This window comes from Falco rusticolus, chromosome 1 (genome assembly GCF_015220075.1).
Source record: "Falco rusticolus isolate bFalRus1 chromosome 1, bFalRus1.pri, whole genome shotgun sequence".
NCBI lineage: Eukaryota > Metazoa > Chordata > Aves > Falconiformes > Falconidae > Falco > Falco rusticolus.
In genome coordinates this window covers 122,685,817-122,707,652 of record NC_051187.1, presented here as the reverse complement: position 1 = coordinate 122,707,652, position 21,836 = coordinate 122,685,817, and the positions used below count along the sequence as shown (strand labels likewise).

The 21,836-nt window shown below is 45.2% G+C and overlaps 1 protein-coding gene across 4 annotated transcripts in view; it reads right to left on the bottom strand.

The window, feature by feature from the left end:
- IRF2 (interferon regulatory factor 2) overlaps positions 1-21,836 on the bottom strand; it is a 43,211-nt gene that overhangs the window by 10,423 nt on the left and 10,952 nt on the right. For 3 of the 4 annotated variants that reach the window (XM_037398927.1, XM_037398929.1, XM_037398928.1), the window contains exons 2-7: positions 14,663-14,795; positions 13,631-13,738; positions 8,197-8,296; positions 7,413-7,590; positions 5,378-5,423; positions 1,380-1,491 (exon numbers count right to left, since the gene is read on the bottom strand). In XM_037398927.1, coding sequence (XP_037254824.1) covers positions 1,380-1,491; positions 5,378-5,423; positions 7,413-7,590; positions 8,197-8,296; positions 13,631-13,717 — 523 coding nt within the window. In that variant the 5' untranslated portion in view covers positions 13,718-13,738; positions 14,663-14,795. Of the gene's footprint in view, positions 1-1,379; positions 1,492-5,377; positions 5,424-7,412; positions 7,591-8,196; positions 8,297-13,630; positions 13,739-13,833; positions 14,059-14,662; positions 14,796-21,836 lie in introns of those variants that run through there. The other variant, XM_037398931.1, reaches the window with a different exon arrangement.

Here is a 21,836-nt window from a genome sequence, read left to right as displayed (position 1 = left end):
AGAAAAATGAAAGCCCTTAAGGTGCAAATTCAGTTCTGTCCCTCTGAACTTCTTGCTCGATTTCCACAGCGGACCTTTGACCATTCTTAGATGTTGCCACTATGGGTCCTGTCCTGTGAATTACTGAGGTCTAAGGTGCAACACGCCTTCATCATAAAATCAAACAGGCGTTCAGGATAACACTGTACTGTAGAGAACTGAGACGTCTGCAGCAAAATAACTCTCTCTGATGTTAGTGGATTTTGGGGAACACCAAGTACATTCCAAAGACTGCTGTTAATAGATCTCTATTTGACTTTAAGACTGCAAAATAAAGCAAAGGTGTATAAAGCTTCTTCCCTGGAACTGCATATTGGCCTTGGGGTGTTTCAGATTTGGTTATGAGTCAGTCAGTAAATAGGAAGCACTGACAGCACTGCAGTGCTATGCCTTCAAGTTATAAAACTCTCTGTAACCATAGGAGCATCAATCACGTTCTGACACTCTTACAAAGCAAAACTTGATTAAATGAACGGCCATAGAGAAGAAAACTACTCACAAGGTCCTCAGCCACAGAAGTACTTGAGGGGGAAAGACTATGCAAAGCCCTGCAGCCTAAGAAATGGGGATGGAAAACACTCACTGCACACAATTTCTGCCGTCTCTCCAAGCAGAAGACCAACACACCTTTCAAAGACTTGTCACATACAAAAGTATAATTCCAGACAAAATGGTATATGGGTCGCATTTCTAGGAGCCCTCGCTGCAATGACAACCTCAGCCAAAAAAGAGCTGTCAAAACCCAGCCCAATTATTCCACTGAGAACCAATTATTCATGTGCTGAGATGACAGCTAATTCTTAATATACCAGTTTCTAAATGCAGTCTTTGCAGGTCCTTGTTAGCTCAGTGATGTTAAGAACTAACTTTGCTACTGAGACACCAGTAAAAAGAATCAAGTTCCTCCATTTCATCTGCAGGTTTGAAGTCCCAAGTAAAACAGTATGCTACATCAGCCTCTGCTTTGAGCAATGGGAAACTGTCATCCGGCTGCAGTTTAACTCCCACATCACACTGGCTACAGTCTCTTCATAGCTGAGGACTACCCTGTGGAGTAAGTTCATGTCAGGAAAAGCCACCTGGGCACGTCTGCAAGTGCTTTACTCTCAGGGGAACCACCACACCGCCACAGTGCTGCTCACTGTCTCTGCAAGGTGGTGGGGCTGACCTGCAACCAGGACCTCATGTGGCTTCGGCTAGTGAAAAATGGGTTGACCTGCCTGCAACCGTGGTGTTGTCCAAAGCACAGAATGATGATGGAAAGCTGAGTTTGACACAGTCAAAAGGTTTTCGAAGTCACCTGTACGCTTAGCATATAAGAAAAGCATAGGAGTACTTACCTACAAAGTTCACTGTACTGTCAACTTCATTTTTTATACTGGAGGACAGGAAATAGTCAGAAGTGACATCATTTAGCCCATTAATTCCAAAAGATGATTCAACTGGCTCTTGCTAGAATGAAAACAGTACAGTTGGGTCAGGTTTGATTTATTTCAGGAGGCTGGACTCAGTTCATCTTTTTGTTCTGAGATGGTAACAAATTGTATCACTTCTGCCTGCCGTATACTCCCTGCTCTCTGCTAGACACGGTCTTGGAACTGAATACTTTGAACAAGTATTTTGGTTCTCTGAGAAGAAGCCAGTCTACTCCATTTCCAAACCTGCTTTGAAATGAAAGCTATTTTTTTATTTTCCATTTAGAGTGAGACTTCAGAGAGCGAGAAATTAGTGTGCTATTTACTACAGGAGATTAACATTTGGAACAAACAAGGAAGAAACCTTGCTTTAGAACGGTAGTCTACTTAATATTCACCCTCATTGCCTTCCAAACACGCTGTATCTCTTAGCATGCTCTGAAAGGAAGCCTTAGCTTCTGTACAGCAATTACTAAAATCTAGCTTTAATTTTTCTCTGCAGCAAGCCCCAAACCAAACCGAAGTGTTTACACTACATACAGATTTTTAGATCACATCATAAACATTACCACAGGGCAAGAGCTTTGGGAAAACACCACCCGTTCTACGTAGACTGGCCTTCCACAAGATACACCTCTGTAGGTCTGGCACACTCAAGTGGGAATCTAAAAACCTCCCTTCAGAATAGACACCAAAAAGTTTAATTCCGTAAGCTCAGGATTTCTTTAAAAAAAGCTATAAACACATTTAAAGGATTATCGACAGGTCCAGCCTCCTCCCTGGTACTGGCTCCCTTACAGGGTTATTATCAGTTACAAAGTCTAAAGTCCTCTGCTCTTACTCCGGGCTGGCCGTGCCAGCCCTGCAAGGCAAGTTCTACCTCACCGCTAACCAGAGACATCTGCAGCAAAGAGGTGCAAAAGCTCATTTTCACTGCTCTAAAGCATTTTGGCAAGGGCAGGGTAAAGGTAAGCCTCAAGACTTGTGGGGCCAGCCCTTCACGGTACAAACTGAACGAACTGTTATCACGGAGACAAAAAACTGGGGACAGTGCAACAGGTCCTTTCCAGGATCCCACACGCTGTATCGTGACCCTCTTAAAAAGAGCTGTCACTTTGACACAAGCCTGCACCTTCCCAGCCATTAAGCAAAACAGACACGCACCCTGCTCCCAAGGCCCCTCTGCCCATCAGAAGGGTGCAAAGTTAATGTTAACGGCAATTAGGTCTTTGATGAGCTGCACGGGTTGTTTCAACCCGGAGGTCGAAGACCTGGAGAGCCAAAAAAGATAAAATTAGCTGCTGCTGATCCACTGAGGATCATGACTGCAGAGACAGGTTAGGGCTGTACACCGAAGCCCTGAGCCCCTGGTGCTGCTCAATGCCCCAGCAAACACTGCAGTCCTCGTGGGACCGCTGCACACGCAGCACCTCGCTCAGCTTTACTGAGGCTTTGGTACAGAGAAGCTCCTTCTCAAGCTGCAGAAACAAACACGCATCTGGGAACTTGGGTGATGGTGCCAGACCCGCAAAGGGACTCAGACACTGGCGCAGCTGGTGTTAAATCACCTAAATCTTCAGTCCAGACATCTAGCCAACGCTAAATGCAAGGTGTCACTTAGATTTTTAAAAAGTCTCAACAGGGAGCTGCATGCACAGTCAAAAGGATACATTTAGCATAATGTAGAAATGAAGCCTCAGGCAGGCAGTTCAATCCTTTGCTTCAAAGGAAAAAGCCCATTTTTATTTGGGCTACTCAGACACTTACGGCTTATTCCCATTGCTGAGAACTCTTTTTTGTAGTGGAAAGACCCTGTTTGCCCAAAAGTCCAGTAGTAGGAGACCTACCTGCAAGATGGAAGGCCTGCTCACAGCCTCCCCTTGCCTAACATGGAGCAGGGATTTGCTGAAGTCTCCCAAATCCACCGGGACAAGCAGTGAGCGCCCTGAGTAACCTGCTCAAGCTCAGCAAGGTCTGGCAGGGCTCTTCACCCCCACCCACGGTGGGCGCCCACAGGGTCCAGCAGTGGCAACGGCGGGCAGCTCAATGTGAGACTCCTGCTGTGCTGAAATCCCCTCGCAGACCTGCACTTGGGTCCACAGCTTCTCCCTCTGCTGCTGTCACCCCAATGCAGCTACCAGGCAGATCACGGAGCAGCCTCCCACTCACCTCCACTAAAGAGAAATTTTCAGGCTAACTGCGAGGCACTGAATGCAAACCATGCAACTCAGATCCCAGGAATTCTCATCGCCGAGCAAAGCAATTATAAGCAGCTTTCAGTGCCAAGAAATGTGCATTTGCATTAATTCATCCACCACCCTTCTCTGCTATTATAGCCTTCAACATTCAATAGTCAGTCTAACAGCAGCAGAGCATGGAAGGAGCATCTGTTTTAAAATCTAGGAATACCTGGAGGACAGCCCATCTACACATTTGTCAGAATAAGGGGGGACAGACAGGAATATTGCCTGGCTCCAGCTCAAAGCCTACAAGAGCTAAGTGGCCATACCATAGCTGGTGGCTGGTGAGCACAGAATGCTCGTAGCAGGGACGCTGGTAGGTGTATGTGCTGGAGGCACAGACAGCTCAGCCCACTGCTCCTGCCTCACCTGGCCTAACGCTTCTGTGCAGCTCAGGGCCACCGAGCTGGAGGAAAGTTTGTCCCAAAAGCTGCAAGCATCACCCCACCAGCACCTACTCCCAATGTACTCATCTGCCAGGCATCACCGGGACTCCCTCAGCAACAACTATTTGTGAGATTAATCTTAATGGAGAGGCCAAGATTGTTCAAGCGCCTCTCCAGCCTTCCAGGCATTCAATATATTGACTAAAAGAAAGATTATGAAGTAGGGGAATGGCCAAGCGCTGCCACCAGCTTGGCAGGCATAAGATGCTGCTCTGCTCTGACCAAAGGAGGTCACTGGTTCCCTCTGAACACTGGCTACCGTCAGAGTCACGTTATAACAAGCACACTGGCTGCACGATCCAGATAGGATGATTAAAAAGTGGTTCCTTTAAGACAATTCGAAAATCACAGTGCTCTGATACGCAACTCCACACGTCACAACCGCCAGGACAGCGTCTGCCCACCAAACCCCATTTCAGTGGAGCTCTCCCAGGCCTCTGGGCTCACGTGGCCCAGAGCATCTCCTGGCCAGCGGGTGCAGCACCTGCGCCCAGGCGTGGGTGGCTCAGCCCTTCACCAGTGAGCAGCAGGGGACCGAGCTGCCCTTCTGCTGCAGGCATGGCTGATACCTGCAACCCAAGAACATCAACTTTACTGAAGGCTGCAAGTCAGAAACCTTGGCAATTTGTGAAAAAAATCAAAGGCAGACCAAATCCTGCCAGTGTGAGCTGACCACCTTGCAGAGGCTCTTGGCAAAAGCTAGGTAAAACCATGCCTTGCACGGAAAGCTAACGTCAGCCTGGGTCTGTGCTCTGAACAAGCAGAAATCTCAGGCAGCGATGGAGGAGTTTCACAACTCAGGTCTTGTAACTGACAAAAGGTGCAGCTCTGACAGAACTTGTCCCCCTTGCCTAAACGAAAATGAATTTCCAACGTCTTACTCACAGAACTGCTCCAAAAAGTAGCTCTATTGTTCAGAAGCATTCCTTCCATAATTACTGCATTTCTACTTACACAGACAAACAAATGGCAAATGTATTGCCGAGGCTGCCAGTTTTCCAACCTCCAGGCATTGTAACACAAGGGCTGTGTCAACTGGTGACGTCAGTCACAGCTCTAACAGCCTTCACGTTTTCAAAAAAGAAACCAAACATCCCATGTAACTGTAGCTACTTAACCAAACCACAAGCATGAGAGATCTGCAAACAGCCACCACAATATACTATTGGGGCTATTACAAAAATTTGCAACAGATTGTTTTCACAAGCTCTTGCACTATTAAACACCCACTTCTTACCTTAATTTGTTTCAATTTGTCATCCTTCTCGGATTTCGGTTTTTTTTCCTGCAACAATAAGAAGGAAGATTTCTTAAAGTCCTGCGTGCCACAAGTTATCCTTTTACACTTTCTATAATCAATCACCAACAAACAGCCCCAGGACATGCCTCAAAATGGCAGCACCTCCTAGGAAAGGAAGAACGCATTTTGCTTAATTTTAAACTCCCCTTATGGCCTGGGCAGTCAAAAATTCACCTTGTGTTTCATTTTTTAAAGGGCTACAAAAAAGAACCACAATGGGACTGAGTAAAGCAACTGTAGTCAAAAAATTAAGGTGAAAAACATGGAAGAGTGACAAACTAAGGAACAAGGCCTGTTAAAAAAAGAAGCAAGGGGGAGGAAAATACTCTTAAAGGAGAAAAAAAACCAAATTTATCACTTTTATGACACTCTCACTGTAGCTATAGGAACAGGGAGATTGTCGATTTAATGTGAAAAGAGGTCACAATAAACTTGAACAAATGTTTTTGTAAATAACTGCAACCTGGGGATGACGACGACATATATTATAATTCACGCAAAAGTGGTTTATGCAATCATGCTGGACTTGAGAATCCAGCAAACCACACAGCATCTGACCCTCCCAAAATGCGGTGTGCCTTGGCAGACCCCAGTGTTCAGCCCCTGCTCTGACCTGACGAGCCCCTGCTGTGGAAGCTCGCACCGGCTGGTGTGTCCCAGGAATTTCTCCTACCCCTACTACAAGGCAGCACTGAGAATCAGAATGTCTGCAGGCAAATTCACCTGTGCTCACTCGTACATAAATCTCACCACGTGCCACACAGAAAGGGCACGTGAGAACAAACAGCATCCAAAATATGTCAGTTTTATTTTGTCACATAGGACTTGCTGCTGAATCCTCTCCTGCTACAGCCTCCATCCCCGGAATCTCAACTTTCATGACAAACTTTTCGAGTTCTTTCAGCTACGAGAGGAACCTACCGCAGTGGGACAGGTTATGGTTCAGGGAAATAGGAACATACAAAACACACCATTGACAAGAGACTGGAAACAGTTCCAAAGCAACTGCGCTACATTTTGTAGAAGGATCTCCCTTTGGTAGTCTGATTCTGCCCCCAGAATGCCAGAGCTCGTCATTTCCAGCCACACTGACCTTAAACCGAAGACGTGCCTTTCACTTCTCAATTTAAGAAAATAGCAAGCTGAGCTACAGGTGAACTGAACTGGATTTTAGAGGACCACCGTGTGCTTGGTTTGCATGTTAACTTTTTGTCCAAATATCCTAGACGTCAGAGGATACCAGAGGACTAAAGAAGCCATCGTTCTACTCCAAAAACCAAGAACAAAGCCATAAGGAACCCAACAGGCCATGAAGAAGTGAATGTTTCTATTCCATAAGAAACCAAATACTCATGAGATTGACCTGGTGGTTAGGTGCTCTCCTGGCAGGTGGGAGACCTATCTCTAAACCTGGGGATGCAAACATAGTTTCCCATTTCACCATTATCATGTTGTGGGGGCTTTCTTTTCATGGCCTAGTGTAGCTACGTAACTAACAAAGTGGTTTCACGGTTTCATGTTCTGTGCAGAAAGTGTACTGCTCCCACTCAGCAAAACAAACCGTCTGTTTATTTCTACCCTTGCTTGAAAAAAGATACCAAAACATTTGCCACTGGATTCTGAATGAGCTCTACTGAGTTAAGCACACTGATCCCTAGTATCCCCCTAATCATCTTCCTTGACTGATGGAGGCCTGGGACTAGCATCCGAACACAACTCCACTGGCTTCAACACAACTCTTACACACATCATCAGCTTGGGGGTATCACATCTCAACGATCCTCTCTCCAAGTGGTTTGTTCCCTGAACTGAACGTAGCCCATTTTTCATCCAGCTGTTCGTAAGTTCTGGGGAACATCTGGATAAAAAAATCCAGCTTCACAGCAGCAGCAGAATTGGCATATTTTGCAGACTCCCAAAATAATAACGATGCCCCCAACACCATTTTCATGCTGACAAGCTCTCCCCTCTACCTTTTTTGGAAGGTCTTTCAGATAACGGCAGCATCCGGTACACCCTGAAGGCATTGTTTCCTTTTTTTATACTTTTGTCCTTCACTTCTTCTATGTCAGGCAGGGAGTTCATAGCACAACGGAAGTTTGCCTTCCATGTCTTTGGATCGGGTTTATCTACTCCTGACTGGTATTTTCCTAAGCAAGAAAAGAAAGTTAGGCACACATGACATGCAACTGAAAACCTAAGGCGAATTAATAACAGCGCAGGTTAACTTCAAGGTATCAGCCTTCGGTTCTCAAGAAAAGCATTCAAACAATAGCTGAGGCTGCAAGACTGCTGTGATCTCATTCCCATCCACATTTCTAGAACACGATGAACAGTTTCTGCTCAAGAAAGACCCAGGGCACTGCAGATCAGATGTGACTCCACAACCATGTGGAAAAGCTTGCACAGCGTTTACCTCTATTGTGTCTGGCTCAAATCCACAGAAAGGCATAGAAAGCCTAAGGCCCAAGTCTAAAAAATGCTGTGTGCTCTACTCTTGACAATTCTGAACCCAATCTTGTTAATGTTTAAATCAATCAGGTTTTACCGTGCTCCTCAATGCAAATCAGTTACGGCACTTCAATAAAGCTGGAGAGTATCGCTGGCCTTGAGAAAAGCACTTAGCCTCCCACAAGGCTACAAGCTTAAATTCACCCTCTCTGTTAGTAAAAGCAAAGACAGGAAAGAAGGAAAATGTTAACTTTAAAAGGGAAAACGATGTGAAAATCTGTCCTGCAGAAAGAGAGTTCCAATACCTGTGTGAATTGCCCAGTTTCTAAATAAGGGAGCATCTTTTTCAACATCCCACCCGTGTCTTGCGGCATGCATCCAGGGAATCTGAAAAATCTTCTTCTCCTGGAAGGGAAAACAAACAGGAAATGCCAACACTGATTGACTTGAGGGATCTTCTGATGGCTTTAAGTCACTCATTTCAAAGCACAGTTCCAGCATCTGCAAGTGTTTTGCTTCCTTCTAACCCAGTGCCACTGTCACTGAACTCAATAGGAAAATATCTACTGGTGGCCCCGAAAGCAGAATACAGCCCTAAGTGTATGAAATACTCAGAAGCCCCTCTCCATGGATGATAAGCCTGGCAGCTTTTCAAGCTGACACATGGATAAAACATGCACAGCTACCCATTTCTAAACATTCAAATGAAGGCTAATTTTGGCAGCACAGACACTTTTTATGATTAGAAAAATTAGATATGAAACTAAACAGCCATAGGAACAGAGCAAATTCAAGGGATTTAGAATTCAGCCAGTAAAATACTAGCATGGTGAAGGAAAGGTCTCTCTCATTTATATGCCAAGCAAACAGACATATGAATCTATCAACTGTAGACAACTCTCCAGCAGGGATAAAAAAATACAAGACACCCATGTGAAGGGGTGGCACTGAAAATAACTGAACCTATTTTAGTTCAGAAACTTTAGGCCAAAGGGAAGTGCATTTAAAGCAATCCAGACAAAGGCGCTTTTATAATTATTTTTTTTTTTGGCACACAACATGTAGTTAAACCAGGGCATGCCTTATGTGGTGGAAGTATAAACTGATTTCCAAAGGAATCAGAAAAACTCATGGAAGGTGGTATACTGGTAACTCTTAAAGATGATAGCTTTGGGATACAGCTCCAGCTCTGGGAGCCCAATGGCTTTCAGAGCTTGAACAGCATGTTTCCTACACTCCTTCCACAAGCACTCAGCACGCAGGATACTGGGCCAGATGGATGCTGGGTCAGATGTGCTTTTATAATTATTTTTTTTTACGGGAACGAATTCCTGTGTGCTGACCTATAGGGTTGCTTCAGGACCCTTTCTGCAAAGCCATACAGAAGGAGTTTGCTTCACATCACTTGTTTTTTTTCTCCCCTGTTGGGGAGAATACATCTTATCTGGCTTCATATGCAGACATCTTGCGCTATAAAACCTGCCACTACAGGTTTAAATCCGCTTCTCAGTCTGTGAAGAGAAAAGCACTTCCAGGGCAAAATGCACCCTCTCTCTGAGGTGGCCACTTGAGCTACACCAACTGAACTGCACCCTAAAAGAGCCTGTTTCTCTCCACTGACTACAAACAACTCCAGACAGGCAGCTCTCATTTAAACAACTACATTGTAGATGTCTGTGGTCGGGTGAGATGAATCCTTTGCCCTTTCCCCTTTCTCCAACAACCACTTTTCTTCCTTGTGTGTCTGGTTAATATTTCACTAATGTCAAGGTTAGGTTTATTTCCCTTCCTTTCCATGTGATCTTTTCTTTTTTTGAGCCTGTGTTTTGTATTGTCCTTCAGCTCGTTTGTTGTCTTTTCTCATGTACAGTCACATGTTCAGAACTGCATTCTTCCCTTCTTGCTTGCCTTCATCTTTTCTTCAGTTTGGTGAAAGCACAGACTCAACACATTCCTCATTCCCCTTCAAGCCCTCACACTCTCACTTCTTCCTCTAAATCTATTCCCATCACTTCCCTCACGTGCCTTTTGCCTCCTTACTCTTCCCCGTCTATACAGCTCTTCTCTTTCCCCAAGCAGAATTGGTCTAAAGAAAGCCTCAGCCCCACCATCCTGTGGTCCACAGCACTACTGCATTCATCAGAGCTAGAGTAAGCTTCCTTGCCTTTACTCTCCCCTCGACTGTAATGAGCACAGAAAAAACACTTCCATAGAAAACCACTTCCATCGACAAGAACTTTAAGAATTGACCAGATGAAAAAGTCTTCTCATGCTTTGTGATGGGGAGAGGTTTGTACAATGCTACACAATGCTATGGAGATTATACCATGGATTTCATATTCTGTATGAAAATTCAAGAAGTTCCTTAGGAACTAGCAGACCGAACAAGACTCACAGCATAGCATCCTGTCATCATCAACTGTATTCACTGCTTCAAAAGAAGGTGCCAGGACACTCTCAACAGCAGTTCAAGTGTTCATTACAGTGTTTCTGTTCATTTCAGAAAGTTCTTCCCAATCCCAGATGTCTTAAAGTACATGGACTTAGAGCAAATCATAATATAAATATCAAAATCATAGAATTCATGTGTATTATAATTTCATACACCTATATGGAAACTACAGACTTTCTCACCAACTATCACGTTGGTGTAATTTCTATATAGGTATACAAAATTATCTCCTCTTCTCTGAAATCCCGCAAGACTGCTGACTGCAGAAATACCATCTGGTTGTGTGTTCTGCTCTAGTTTACCTGCTTTCTATTTAAACACTAATTTTTTTTCACACGCTATCAAACATTTACCGATATCCTTCTTCAGTTGATGCTTCCTAATAATGACCTTAATTGGCAAAGGCTCATGTGTTTCTATTAAGAAAATAGTCTCACCTGAAGTGAAAAGCACAACCCACAAAAACTCTTGCAGCGTAACAGGAATTCCTGCAAACTCCAGTGGGTACATCAAAAGGGAGAAAGTGTCACATTCTTAGAAATAGGCAGGAAGAGGAAAATAGTATCAAACGCTGCAGCCCTTGCATATCAAAATGCTCCAAGCAGGTGAATGAGCATGAGATCACATACTAGCCTGAAAGTCATAGGACAAATTTTAAATAGTGGCAACCATCTGGAGGGTAATACTCCAAGCATCCATCAAAGCAGCAAACTGCCTCTCAACTCCTGTTACAGCTACTCTGAATGTTTCCACTCTAATTTCCTTTTCCAGATCCATGAGGGACACTGACCTCTCATTATCCCCCTCCTCACACCACCTCTGTCCTCTACTGAACTAATTTTCTCCACACCTCCCAGTTTTGTCTCTCTGGGAAGGTAAAGAAATTCCCTTCCTCCTTCATGCCACTCAGCAGGATAACATTTTCACCAGGGAGGTACACAAGTATTTATTGTTTAGGTCCTATAGAGAGGGGTCTGTTCTGGAGGGGAACACAAAACAGGAGATACAAAGTGATCAACTGACAGTAGGGAAAGCGATTAAGTAAATCAGCTGTACCTGATTTGTCATTTTTAACCAAGAGAGGCTTAATTCCTTCCTCAGTCTGGAAAAATTTCCCAAGAAGAGACAGCCAATGACAAACCCAGAATGGTAATTGTTTCTTTAGTATTTGAATTTTATTTCCTTAAAAGCTGTGCACACACACAAGTGCTGTTCTCTTGCTAATCTTCCCCACCTTCTTTTCTGTACTGTAAACTGTCCTTTGCCAAACTCTGGCTAAAACATATAAATCCCAAAATCCTACAGCCTCTAGAGTTGATTCTGTGGGTACAGAACAGGCTGTGATACACATGACACTGTACCATTGATTCCATGCATGGCTTTGTTTATGGTCAGGATTTACAGTAAAAATAGAAATATTTTTGGTTTAATGATTCATTGTTGGGATGAATGTTTAAAAATGTTTAAACAGAAATGCTCAGAAGTGCAATTAACTTGTTGAGCACAATAAAGGCAACTCAGAACAATGCCAAATCGGAGGGTAGAACTGGGGAATCGGTTTAATAAACCTCCAGGCAGGCCACTTAGCCCAGTATCCTCTTTCTGATAGGAGCCACGGCTTTGGTTTTTTTTTTTTTTAAAAAAATACATTTCAACATACTGTATTTGTGAGACAGGTCTTGGTCAATATAGAATATGCTAAGGACAAAATCTCCCACTGACACTTGCATGCAAACAGTTTATGCCAGAAGCACAAAGCAGAAACTGCTGCAACAACACAATCAGGGCTGCAAACATGAAACACCACGACATGCCTTGCAAACCGCCTTTACAGGCTGGTCAGCTCAACTTTAGCACCATGGCAGCATTTTCACACTGCAGAGCAAAGGAGGCAAGTACATTCCTGGGGTGTACTGAAAAAGGTTATATGAACATCACCTAGAGATGACATTATATTTAAGAGTGATCTGCTCAAATCTGAAATACTGTGCGCCCTACGAAGGGCAGAGGTATTATTTCGGGATTGGGCAGGAATGCCCAGCAACCGACAGCAGAGATGGACTGTTCAGCAGGAGAGACCCCACACCGAAGTAGAGATACTCAAGAAGAAGAATCCATAGGGACCTGAACAGGGAGACTCAAATTCCAAAGACAACAGTAAAAACTGGTCTCTTCCTCCTCGTCATCTGTGACCCCATTATGCAAGAACAAGGACCTACTCAAATTCACAGGGCAGCTAACTAGGGAATGGATAAAGCAATATTTATTTACCCAGCCACAGCATGTGAGAGTCACTGATGCAGGAAGTTCCTGAGAAACAAAATTTGTAGCTGAAATTTAAAGGGCTCCTGATCATTTTATAGTCACGTGTATTTCTAGCTTTGAAAGCCGAAATAAAAATTCGTAATCTCAACTGCCACTCTTCAGCTCTGAAAATGAACACCTGAGCACCACAACTACTACTACAGAGAGGACAGTAGACTAACCAGGTTAGTGTCTTAACCAGAGTGGCAGATCTTATGTTTCTACTCCAGATTTTGTGCATTTCTACCCATTTTGATAATGAAGCAGCCTCTGCAGCCAAAACTGCTTCATGCTTCTCAGTGTGGTGAGTTACTCTCCTGCATAACACAGAATGCACACAATACTTCCAGGGTTTATTACTGTTCAAATTCTCCAATATGCTCTGTGGTTTTATTGAGCCATTGAATAAAAATACACATTGGGCACCAATATTTTGGAGCCTACGCTTGTGATCTCAAAATGTCTAAATGCTCTCAGTAAGAGCTCAGCACCAGGAGTATTAGGTTTGCATCTGGCAGGGGAAAGGTTACCCAGTTTTCTCCCAGGTTGAGAAGTATCAGAGAAGTCACACAAGTCTGAAACAGAAGATTGTTGCTTCAACTCAGAGCCTAATATAGAATATAGCCTTCCACCTCAGGAGAGCATTTTGCTCACATCCCTCCAAGGCTACCTGGTGAGCAATCTGTTCCCAGATTAAAAACAAAAACCTAGCTGAGTCTCCATAAATGCTCGCTCCAACAACAAAGACTTGGAAAACGCTTTCAAAGGAGCCACAAATCCAGCAGGCCAAAGCAGGGTGCCTCAGATCTGGCAGGGGAGGCTGGAGGAACAGGTTCAGCAGGAAGCATACAGCTTTGCCCTTCCTCCCCATGTCACCCCTTTGAAAACCAGGAATGAGCCGATTTACCTATCCAAACCTCAGGCACTGCTATACAGTCCCTGTTCAGCACACAAACACATGCACTCACATGCACCCCCCTTACCTTATTCAGCCATTTCAGCCCCGGTATCCTGTTGGAGTTGATCTGATCTTCCAGCCAGGGGCGCATCCGCATCCTTTCGACAGGCATTGTCACCCACCCGGGAAGGAGCTGCAGGGAACAAGGGACAAAGTTACTTGTTTTCCAGGCAGAACTCCCAGGCAGCAACCCTGTCTCTGCGCAGTACAGACTTATTACACACTTACTGAACAATTATAAATATTATAGTGACTTTGGATCTGTGCAGGAGCCTCCCTGAAGAGCACCTGAGACAATAAAGCCTTCTCTGTGGCAGAAAACACTCTTCTGGGACACCTGGATTAGGAAAACCTTCCCCTGAAGAAGACACATCATATTGGCATAAGTTTGTCTGCTGATACAGGCGGGATACCAGAGGCCGCAAAGAAAAACAATTACACTCTTTTTGGCCCACGTACCTGCATTTGCAGAAGACCTTTTTTTGCCAAGAAAAAAAAATGTAACCAAAAAAATTCACATGCAGGAGGCATCAATCACTGTACTAGCTAAAATGACGCACCTGCTAACGAGAGTGCTTTCAAATGGCTGTTTCTGTCCCATACACTTGACTAAAATTATGAAAAATACGTTTCACATCACAGCAATTTATCAGACCACTTTGGTTTGACCCCCTCCCTCCAGCTTTCTCTGCCCAACGCAGTCACTGGTTTTTTAGCTGCTATTTCACATTTCGATACTACTTAGCTAGAAAGTGAGTGCCTTCCCCTCAGCTGCACCACACCACATTATATTATTCAGTTAAGACTCAAACTGACTTCTTTTCTTCTCTCTCTCTCACCCCCACACACGTGACCCTGATGCCACTTCCCTGTTTTGAGCTGTAAATTATTGACATGAGTCCAAAGTCTTGAACCTGAGGCAGAAAATTTTAAAAACATTAATTGATCTTAGGCACCGCTCTGAAAATGCCAACCGGCACTAGATGCAGATTAAAGCACCACATCAAACTCCTGCTAAGCAGCCTGCAACCCATCATCTCCATGTTCAAGTACTTGCATTTAGGCTGCTTCTTCTCCTCCGCTCCCCCTCTGCACCGGGCTCAGCTCCTTCCTCTCCCCTTTGTTCTTCACATCTGTGTTCTCTGCATCATTCTTAAATTCTCTGCTCCGCTATTCTTGCCACCTTTGATCTTCAAAAAAAAAAAAAGAAAAAAGAAAAAAATGAGTAGGCCACATATTTGAAAGCACAAAGCAATGCCACAAATGTAAATGGGTTTGTTCTTGCTTCCTATGGGAGTACAGGCATCGGACAGACTAACAATTAGGCAGTACCAAGCCCACACCCAGCACAAGAGGAAGAAAAACGTTCAAAGTTTCCTCTCATTGCTCTGAGGACATGCATTTCCTGAAACTAATAAGGAATTAAAACCTGAGTGCAACAATAAGGCTCTTTGATGTGTCCAGGGAATGTACCAGCAGCCGTGCTCACACTAATCTCTTTGCAAACATATTGGCATTTGATTTACTACTGTGTGGAGCTGGTCACTTGTGCTTCAGCCGCAGCGTTTTCCAGTAACTACAAATTTCTAAAATAGCTCAGAAAATGGTTGCAACTGCTCAGCTCCCTTTCAGGTTCAGGTCAGACACGAAAAAACAGCCAACCTCAGAACCCGACAGCGGCCAAGCCCTTGTGCAAATCCGCCCTCTGTGCAAGAGGGAAGCTGTTTTCTGGGCAAGAGCGATGCGGGTGCAGCTTTTTTGGCCCCCAGGATGGTGGCAAGCAGCCAGCCATGCCGCTGCAGCCCCCACCACTTAGCACCAATGATCCTCCTCCAGGCTGCAGAGTGTGTACAGGAGAGCTATACTGTCTTCTGCTGCTAAACATTGGGTCAAAGCTGAAAAATGCAAATGGCAAAGTACTAAAACCATGAGCAAAATTTTTAGGTGTCTGTCAAGGAAGAAACAAGCAGATGCAATGATCATCTGAGACGCATTTCTTTGTAAGATATCTTTAAGTATGCATGCACTTTGAGACAATTCCTGGAAACACTGTGCATCATCTTCAGCATTCAATGAGCGCTCCCATTTAGCAGTGGGACTTGTCTTCTGAGTAATGAGCCCCTAAGACAAATTCCAAGCCCATCTGAATGAACAAATTAGAACGCAGAAAAGTCATCTTGAAGGCAGCGGCAACAAATCCCACTTGGGACAGGCAACACGGAAGAAACAGAAGCTGCCTTTGTGCAGAAGCAAAGCATTTCAGGAGACGAGAAAGCTGCCAACATTGCTACTGCAAGGAAGCTGGTCTTGCCCAAAATGGCACAGTCGAACCAGTCGTCTCTTCCTCCCACGTCCCCAGGGGCTTCCCCAGCTGCTCCCCTGCAGATGCTGTGATGCTCATCTCCTTTTCTGCACCCTGGGACTCCTCTAGGATTAGCACCTGCAGCTGTCAGCACACACCGTCACATCTGTCACCCACTCCAAGGCAAATTAATCCAAGGTAATCAGAAAAGAGGTTTGGCTTGCGAGAAGGGAGGAACGGCTCCCCAGATCTGTTTATCTGAAAGTAAAACCAAACCCAGCTAAAAAAGAATGTGTAATGATGTCCAGCTGGAGGGAACGGTGAACATCTTCTGGAGGAATGTCTTTCACAGGGGGACAGAAGCACAGCGTGCTTCTGCTCATCAAAACACACCCCGTGCTCCTCTTAGAGCACATGCCGCCAAACATGAAGCCCAATGTCTTCAGAAGACAACCCCAGACCCGTCTGCCTCAGGACAGCACTGACCATAGCAGTGCTAAAATGTGGTGGCCTTTTTGGCAGCTGCACGTCAGCAGCATCCTTGCGATGAAAATACCAAGTCACCTCTACTGAGTAATTGCCTATGGGAAATGACGGTGCCACATCTCCCCTCCAGAGCTCTCAAATGCGTGATCTATTTGTACAGAAAGAAACAACTTCAGCAGTGCCTTAAAAGTAGCCTCCGTCTGTCCCTAAGCAGGGTTAAGGGGTGCACTCTCTTACCGGGCGAATGTGAAGTACATCTATCAACGAGCAGAGGAACAACCACCTTCTGCCATTAAGAGTCATTCAAGTTTGGAAAGACCTTTGAAATTATCCGAAAGAGGCAACAAAGGCATGTAGAGCTTCCGGGGCCATCACCCAGCATCAAGCCAGCTTCACCCTCCATCAGAATACATTAATGATAAAACAAACCTGCAAAGCCAGAAACTAAGGTGAGCCATACAAAACAGCCGGCATGCCAAGTTCCTTCACTCCAGCCTCTCTCCAGTGTTTACCCAGCAGAAAGGAAAAAGCAGAAACAGTCGATCCTTTTGAGGAGAACAGAACATCAACATTTATAATCTGAAGCAGGCTGTAAAACCGGGAGCACCTATGCACCTATCTCTTATTCCCGGTCAATGCTAACATTGCGCCTCCCCTGCACATTTACACACGTAGAAGAAGCTATGTGCTGTTATCTGTATTTTTTGTATCAGGACAAGTGGATTTCTACCAGTATTTTCAGAACCCGCCAGCTTCACCACCACTGTGAGCTCCTGAGCCGTGGGTACCCACCCACCAGCCTAAGCAAACCTCTCCAAAGCCCCTTACCTTTGCCAGCCTGAACCTTCACGCTTGGGTTAACCAGGAGAAAAATGGCTTAACGCCTGCCATCGGTCACTTGGCACCATCTTCCCCCACCTTGGAGAGACCCTGGAGAAGGCCAAGGGAGAGGAGCGGGGGTAGCTGGGGCTGCAGGGGGAGGGAGCAGCTCCAACTCCACCAGTGGCAAAGGAGCACCTCACACTCCAACACTCCATCACCCTTCGATCCCATCCCAATTTTGTTGCACGGTAACACGCCTCTTTGTATGGGCAGATTTGTGAACAAGACCAGGAACTTTGCAGGTTTACAAGCAACATCTCTTTCTGTAAGGCCTTTTTTGTCTGTTTGAACCCAGACCATGGCTCTCATCCTGCTCAAAGACTCATGTGACAGTGCAACCAAGACAGGATTGGCACTCCAGCATGGAAGTGGGAAAGGAGCATCTGGGGAGGACAGGGGGGAACCTCTTAATCCAAAACTGCTAATGAAGCCCTCATGCTTTTAGACCACAGCTTCAAACTTGGGACAGTACTGACCCCCAGCATCTCTTTGGGGGAAGCATGGGAAAAAGCTTAAAACTCCCAGAGCCCCACACTGGAGTCAAATTTTCTGGCATTATGTTGAAAATAATTCCTGTTTGTTTTTTCTACTGGTTTATCACTGTCCCATGGTGGGGGAAGGGAAGACAAATCGCCAAGAAACACAGTCGACTGCTAATGCAGATGGGACCTAAGAAAGCATTTTTCTGCCCAACAAGAAAAGAGGAGCCCATTTAGACATGGAAGTAGGGCTACCTGCCAGGAATTTATTTTATGAGCACTTGCCATTCTTAACAAGACAGCCAATCTCCAATTAAAAAAAAAAAAGAAAAAATTTTAACCACACCTCCTACAAATGTCTTAAGGGTGGCAGCCCCATGAATATCGTTTCCCTTTTTTTGCTCCATTTTTATCACCTGCCTCCCTCTTAAAGGGCACTGTAGTCAGAGGTAGTTGCCTTTTCAGTGGTGGGAGCTTAAATGTTATCAACAGACATTAAAACATCAATAGAATTATTCCCAAAGCAGCGCTGAGCCTGAGAGACACTAACCCCAACTCAGCAGGACCTTCCTGGAGGGGGAGGCTACGGGGGGCTGCGAGGAGCCGAGCCCCGTGCAAGGAGCATGGCCCGCATATGGAGGGATTATTTTGACCTTCTTCCAAGCTTTATTCGCTGTACTATTCCTGCTGGTCCTGCAGTCAGTTCAGCCTCTTTTTTTGGCAACCAGATACCCCAAAACCACGGTGGAAGCTACCCCCCAACCAGCTAGGCACGGAGGAAGAGTGAGGCAGAGGGCAGACGGCTGGGGGGTCTGCTGGAGCCGGGACCTGGCCAGGAACAGGGAGACCGCGAGGAGGCTACAGTAACACCGCTCCTGCTACCACACGTGCAATTCAAAGTGAGCTTTCCACAAGGAAACCATACCAGCAGCCTGGAGGGAAGCATGCGAGCCGGCTTCCCAAGACAGATGCGGCTGAAAGACGAGTCATGACGGCGTAAGACAAGGAAGCACAGGCATAGCAACGTCCTTAAGAGTCACACAAAGCGCACTGAGCAGGTAGCCGCCACCGCAGCGTACTTAAGACGTAATAAACCATACTGAATTTCAACTCTACACTTCTTCACAGATGTATTTTTCTATGATTCTTTACGCAAGACCCTTCAGAAGGAAACTCACAGCACTCATTTCTAAAGAGGTATTAGAAAAGCAGTAGTTACTTTCAAGAGCTGTCCGTCTTTAAAGAGACATTAGAAAAGACGTGATGGCTGTAATCCATATATACATACAAATATTTCCACTGCATGAAGTTCAGTAAAGAGCTTGCATTCCTCCCTATTCTCCACTAAAACATTCTAGTAAGCCTGACTTACGGTTTCTCCCTGACAGAGGTAACACTCCTGCCATACAGAAAGTTTTACCTTTGAGAATGAAGAGCCCTTCACTAGAATTACGGCAGCTGTAGACAGAAAGTGAAAGCAATGGCACGGCAGGCATTAAATCTGAGCGGTACAAGATGTTCTCTTCCCTTCAGTTTCACTCCCTCTGACAGGGTCTGGATAACTGAAAAGGCACAAAGGTTATCCCAAAAACACGCGGTACTCTATGCCCATTGATATTTTTTAAAAAAATATATGGAAGTAAAAAAAAAATCTGAAAAAGCAAATCTTTTCCCATCAAAAAGTAGCCAGTTAAAAGATTTGCCAGCCTATGGAAATACCAGTAATCGTTGGGAGAAGGTAAGGTGGGATAAGATACTTGGAGGTGCATTTGCGAAGTAAGCCACAGCCTTTCCCCAGAGCTGTGAAAAAACATGTTTCCCCAAGGACACGTGCAGAACATTGCATGGTCTCTATTTCTCTTTTCTCCGCAAATACAGAACTGACAAATTTTTTTTAAAAAAAAGTCATCTTGTACTTGTGCTTTGCTGATAGAACTTTAAGTATTCCCTTTGTTTGCTAATGCTGCTGCAGTTCAGAAATGCATCAGTCACCCTGTGTGACCAAACACATATGCTGAAATGAGACCATACGCTAATTTTAGGATTCAGAGAACTGGGTTCTGTATTTGTCCCTGATCCGAGACTGCTCCAGGATACAAGGAAACATGATCTTTTTTTTTAAGGAACAGTATTTGGAGCAAAATTCTGTCCCTTGGTCACAGCTCGCACTCTGCCTTCATATAGGATTTTGCATATAGGACCACCTTTTTCAACTATTCCACTGTGGATGCCCCTTTCAAAGGTTGAACTGTACATACTCCGAGCAAAGCCCTGCTCGGAAGTCAAACTCGTCAAGAGGGATAGAGACTTTCCCTGGGTAAGGAAACCTGTTGGCCTCGCCTGCTCAGAAATACTTCAGAAATGCGAGATTGACCGCTAAACGCTGACAAACTGAACTGCACTTTACTCAGCTGCTCTGATTTTGGACACCTGAAAACCCCGCAGCCCGCAGGGAGACAGACCTCTGCCTGGTGTGCTTCCCATCCACGAGAAGGAGAATCTCACCACTGATGCTGCAGAAGCACAATTCACATGCCTTCTTCCTGATAATCCCAAATCATGCAAATAACCTGTATCTTTTTTGGAACCAACGGCAAAACATGTAATTAAAGTAGAATTAGTAAACGAGGAAAAGCGGGCATTGCCGTTTTCAGAGGTGCAAGTGTTAAGAGTTCAAAATAAAACCCTGAGGCTCTTGTCTCTGAAAACAGATAGGAAGCAAGGCAACACATAAAATCCTGCAAGAGACTTTCTGGATTTACATACAGTTAGACAGCAAAACCCACCCTCTCTGGTCTTTTAATTGCATGTAATGGTGCCTCTTTTGTTCCCTAAGAATACTCTGTCAGTGATGCTCTGTTGAACAGGGAGGGATGGGGGAAACGTTGCAACTCTGCTGGCGCATTTGCTTATCACTAAGCATCTCTTGCCTTGCACTCCCTTCAAGCATACCCCACGGCTGGCTGCTGCGCAGATCCAGCTCCTGTGCTGGCTATAACACTTGCTCCACGCTGCAGCAATGGTAGTATTTTTCCTGCTCATTCCTAACACTTTGGTGGCAGCAACAAAGGCACCATGAGCACGCTATATCCTTCCTGTCCATCACCAAGAAAAATAATTCACCGCGGGCTGGAAAGGTGATATCTTATTTGCTCAGGTGCCTGCAGGAAGGAGCAAACTCCATCAAAACAGGATGGAAAGCCAAGAATTGGAGAGCAGGCAAGGCAGGAGGGCACAGGTCCTGGGCGAACTAGTGTAAGGAATGGCCTGGTCATTAGGAAGAACCTGTACAGGCAATCAAGAAGCAATACTTCAGCTGCTTCCCCAGGTTCCTAAACCAAACACAGCACAATGGCTCGTAAGGGGAAAGCTTGGTGGGGTGGTGAAACACCTGGGAACCGAGGCTGCTGTGTGACAGATTCAAGCTAGCGACAGCTACCCAACTTCCCAAGCTCTGGAGGGGCCAGGCCGTGCCCACTTTGGGCTGCAGGGAGCTGAAGGCAGATGGAGGAGGAGGGAAGCACTCAGCATGCCCTCCTCTCATCCTGCTGTACCTGAGAAAGATACACGAAGGCAGAAGGCAGCAAAGCCCTTGCACTCTACGGGGACAGGGGGTGAAGAACACCAACCAACTCGACAGTCCCTCCAAGAAAAATAAAACCCCAAACAAAACAAAGGCAGCGAATACCTCAAACATATTGAAATAGCATTACAGACTGCATGACAAACATGCCCAGGAAAACGTACAATGGGAACTCATACTGTATATAGCATGTTTCATCACCCCTATAGCATTTCTGTTCCACCCAAAGGGTGTTAACATGCCCTGGCTGGGATTCAGACATTACACATCAAAACAGACTCTTTCCTTTGGTTTCCATGCAAAGCTTATTCTCCCTCAGCAGCAAAGACATGAGTTGTTACTTTGCAGTGATCTCAGGCATCATTAAAAGTAGCCTTGGATTCACAGACTAGAACTGCACTGAAGAAAAGCCATCTGATTTTAATACACCAGAACCAGAAGGCTGTTTTTTTGCTTCTGGACTTGGCTGTAGTGAAACAACACTTCAACCTCTCAATAC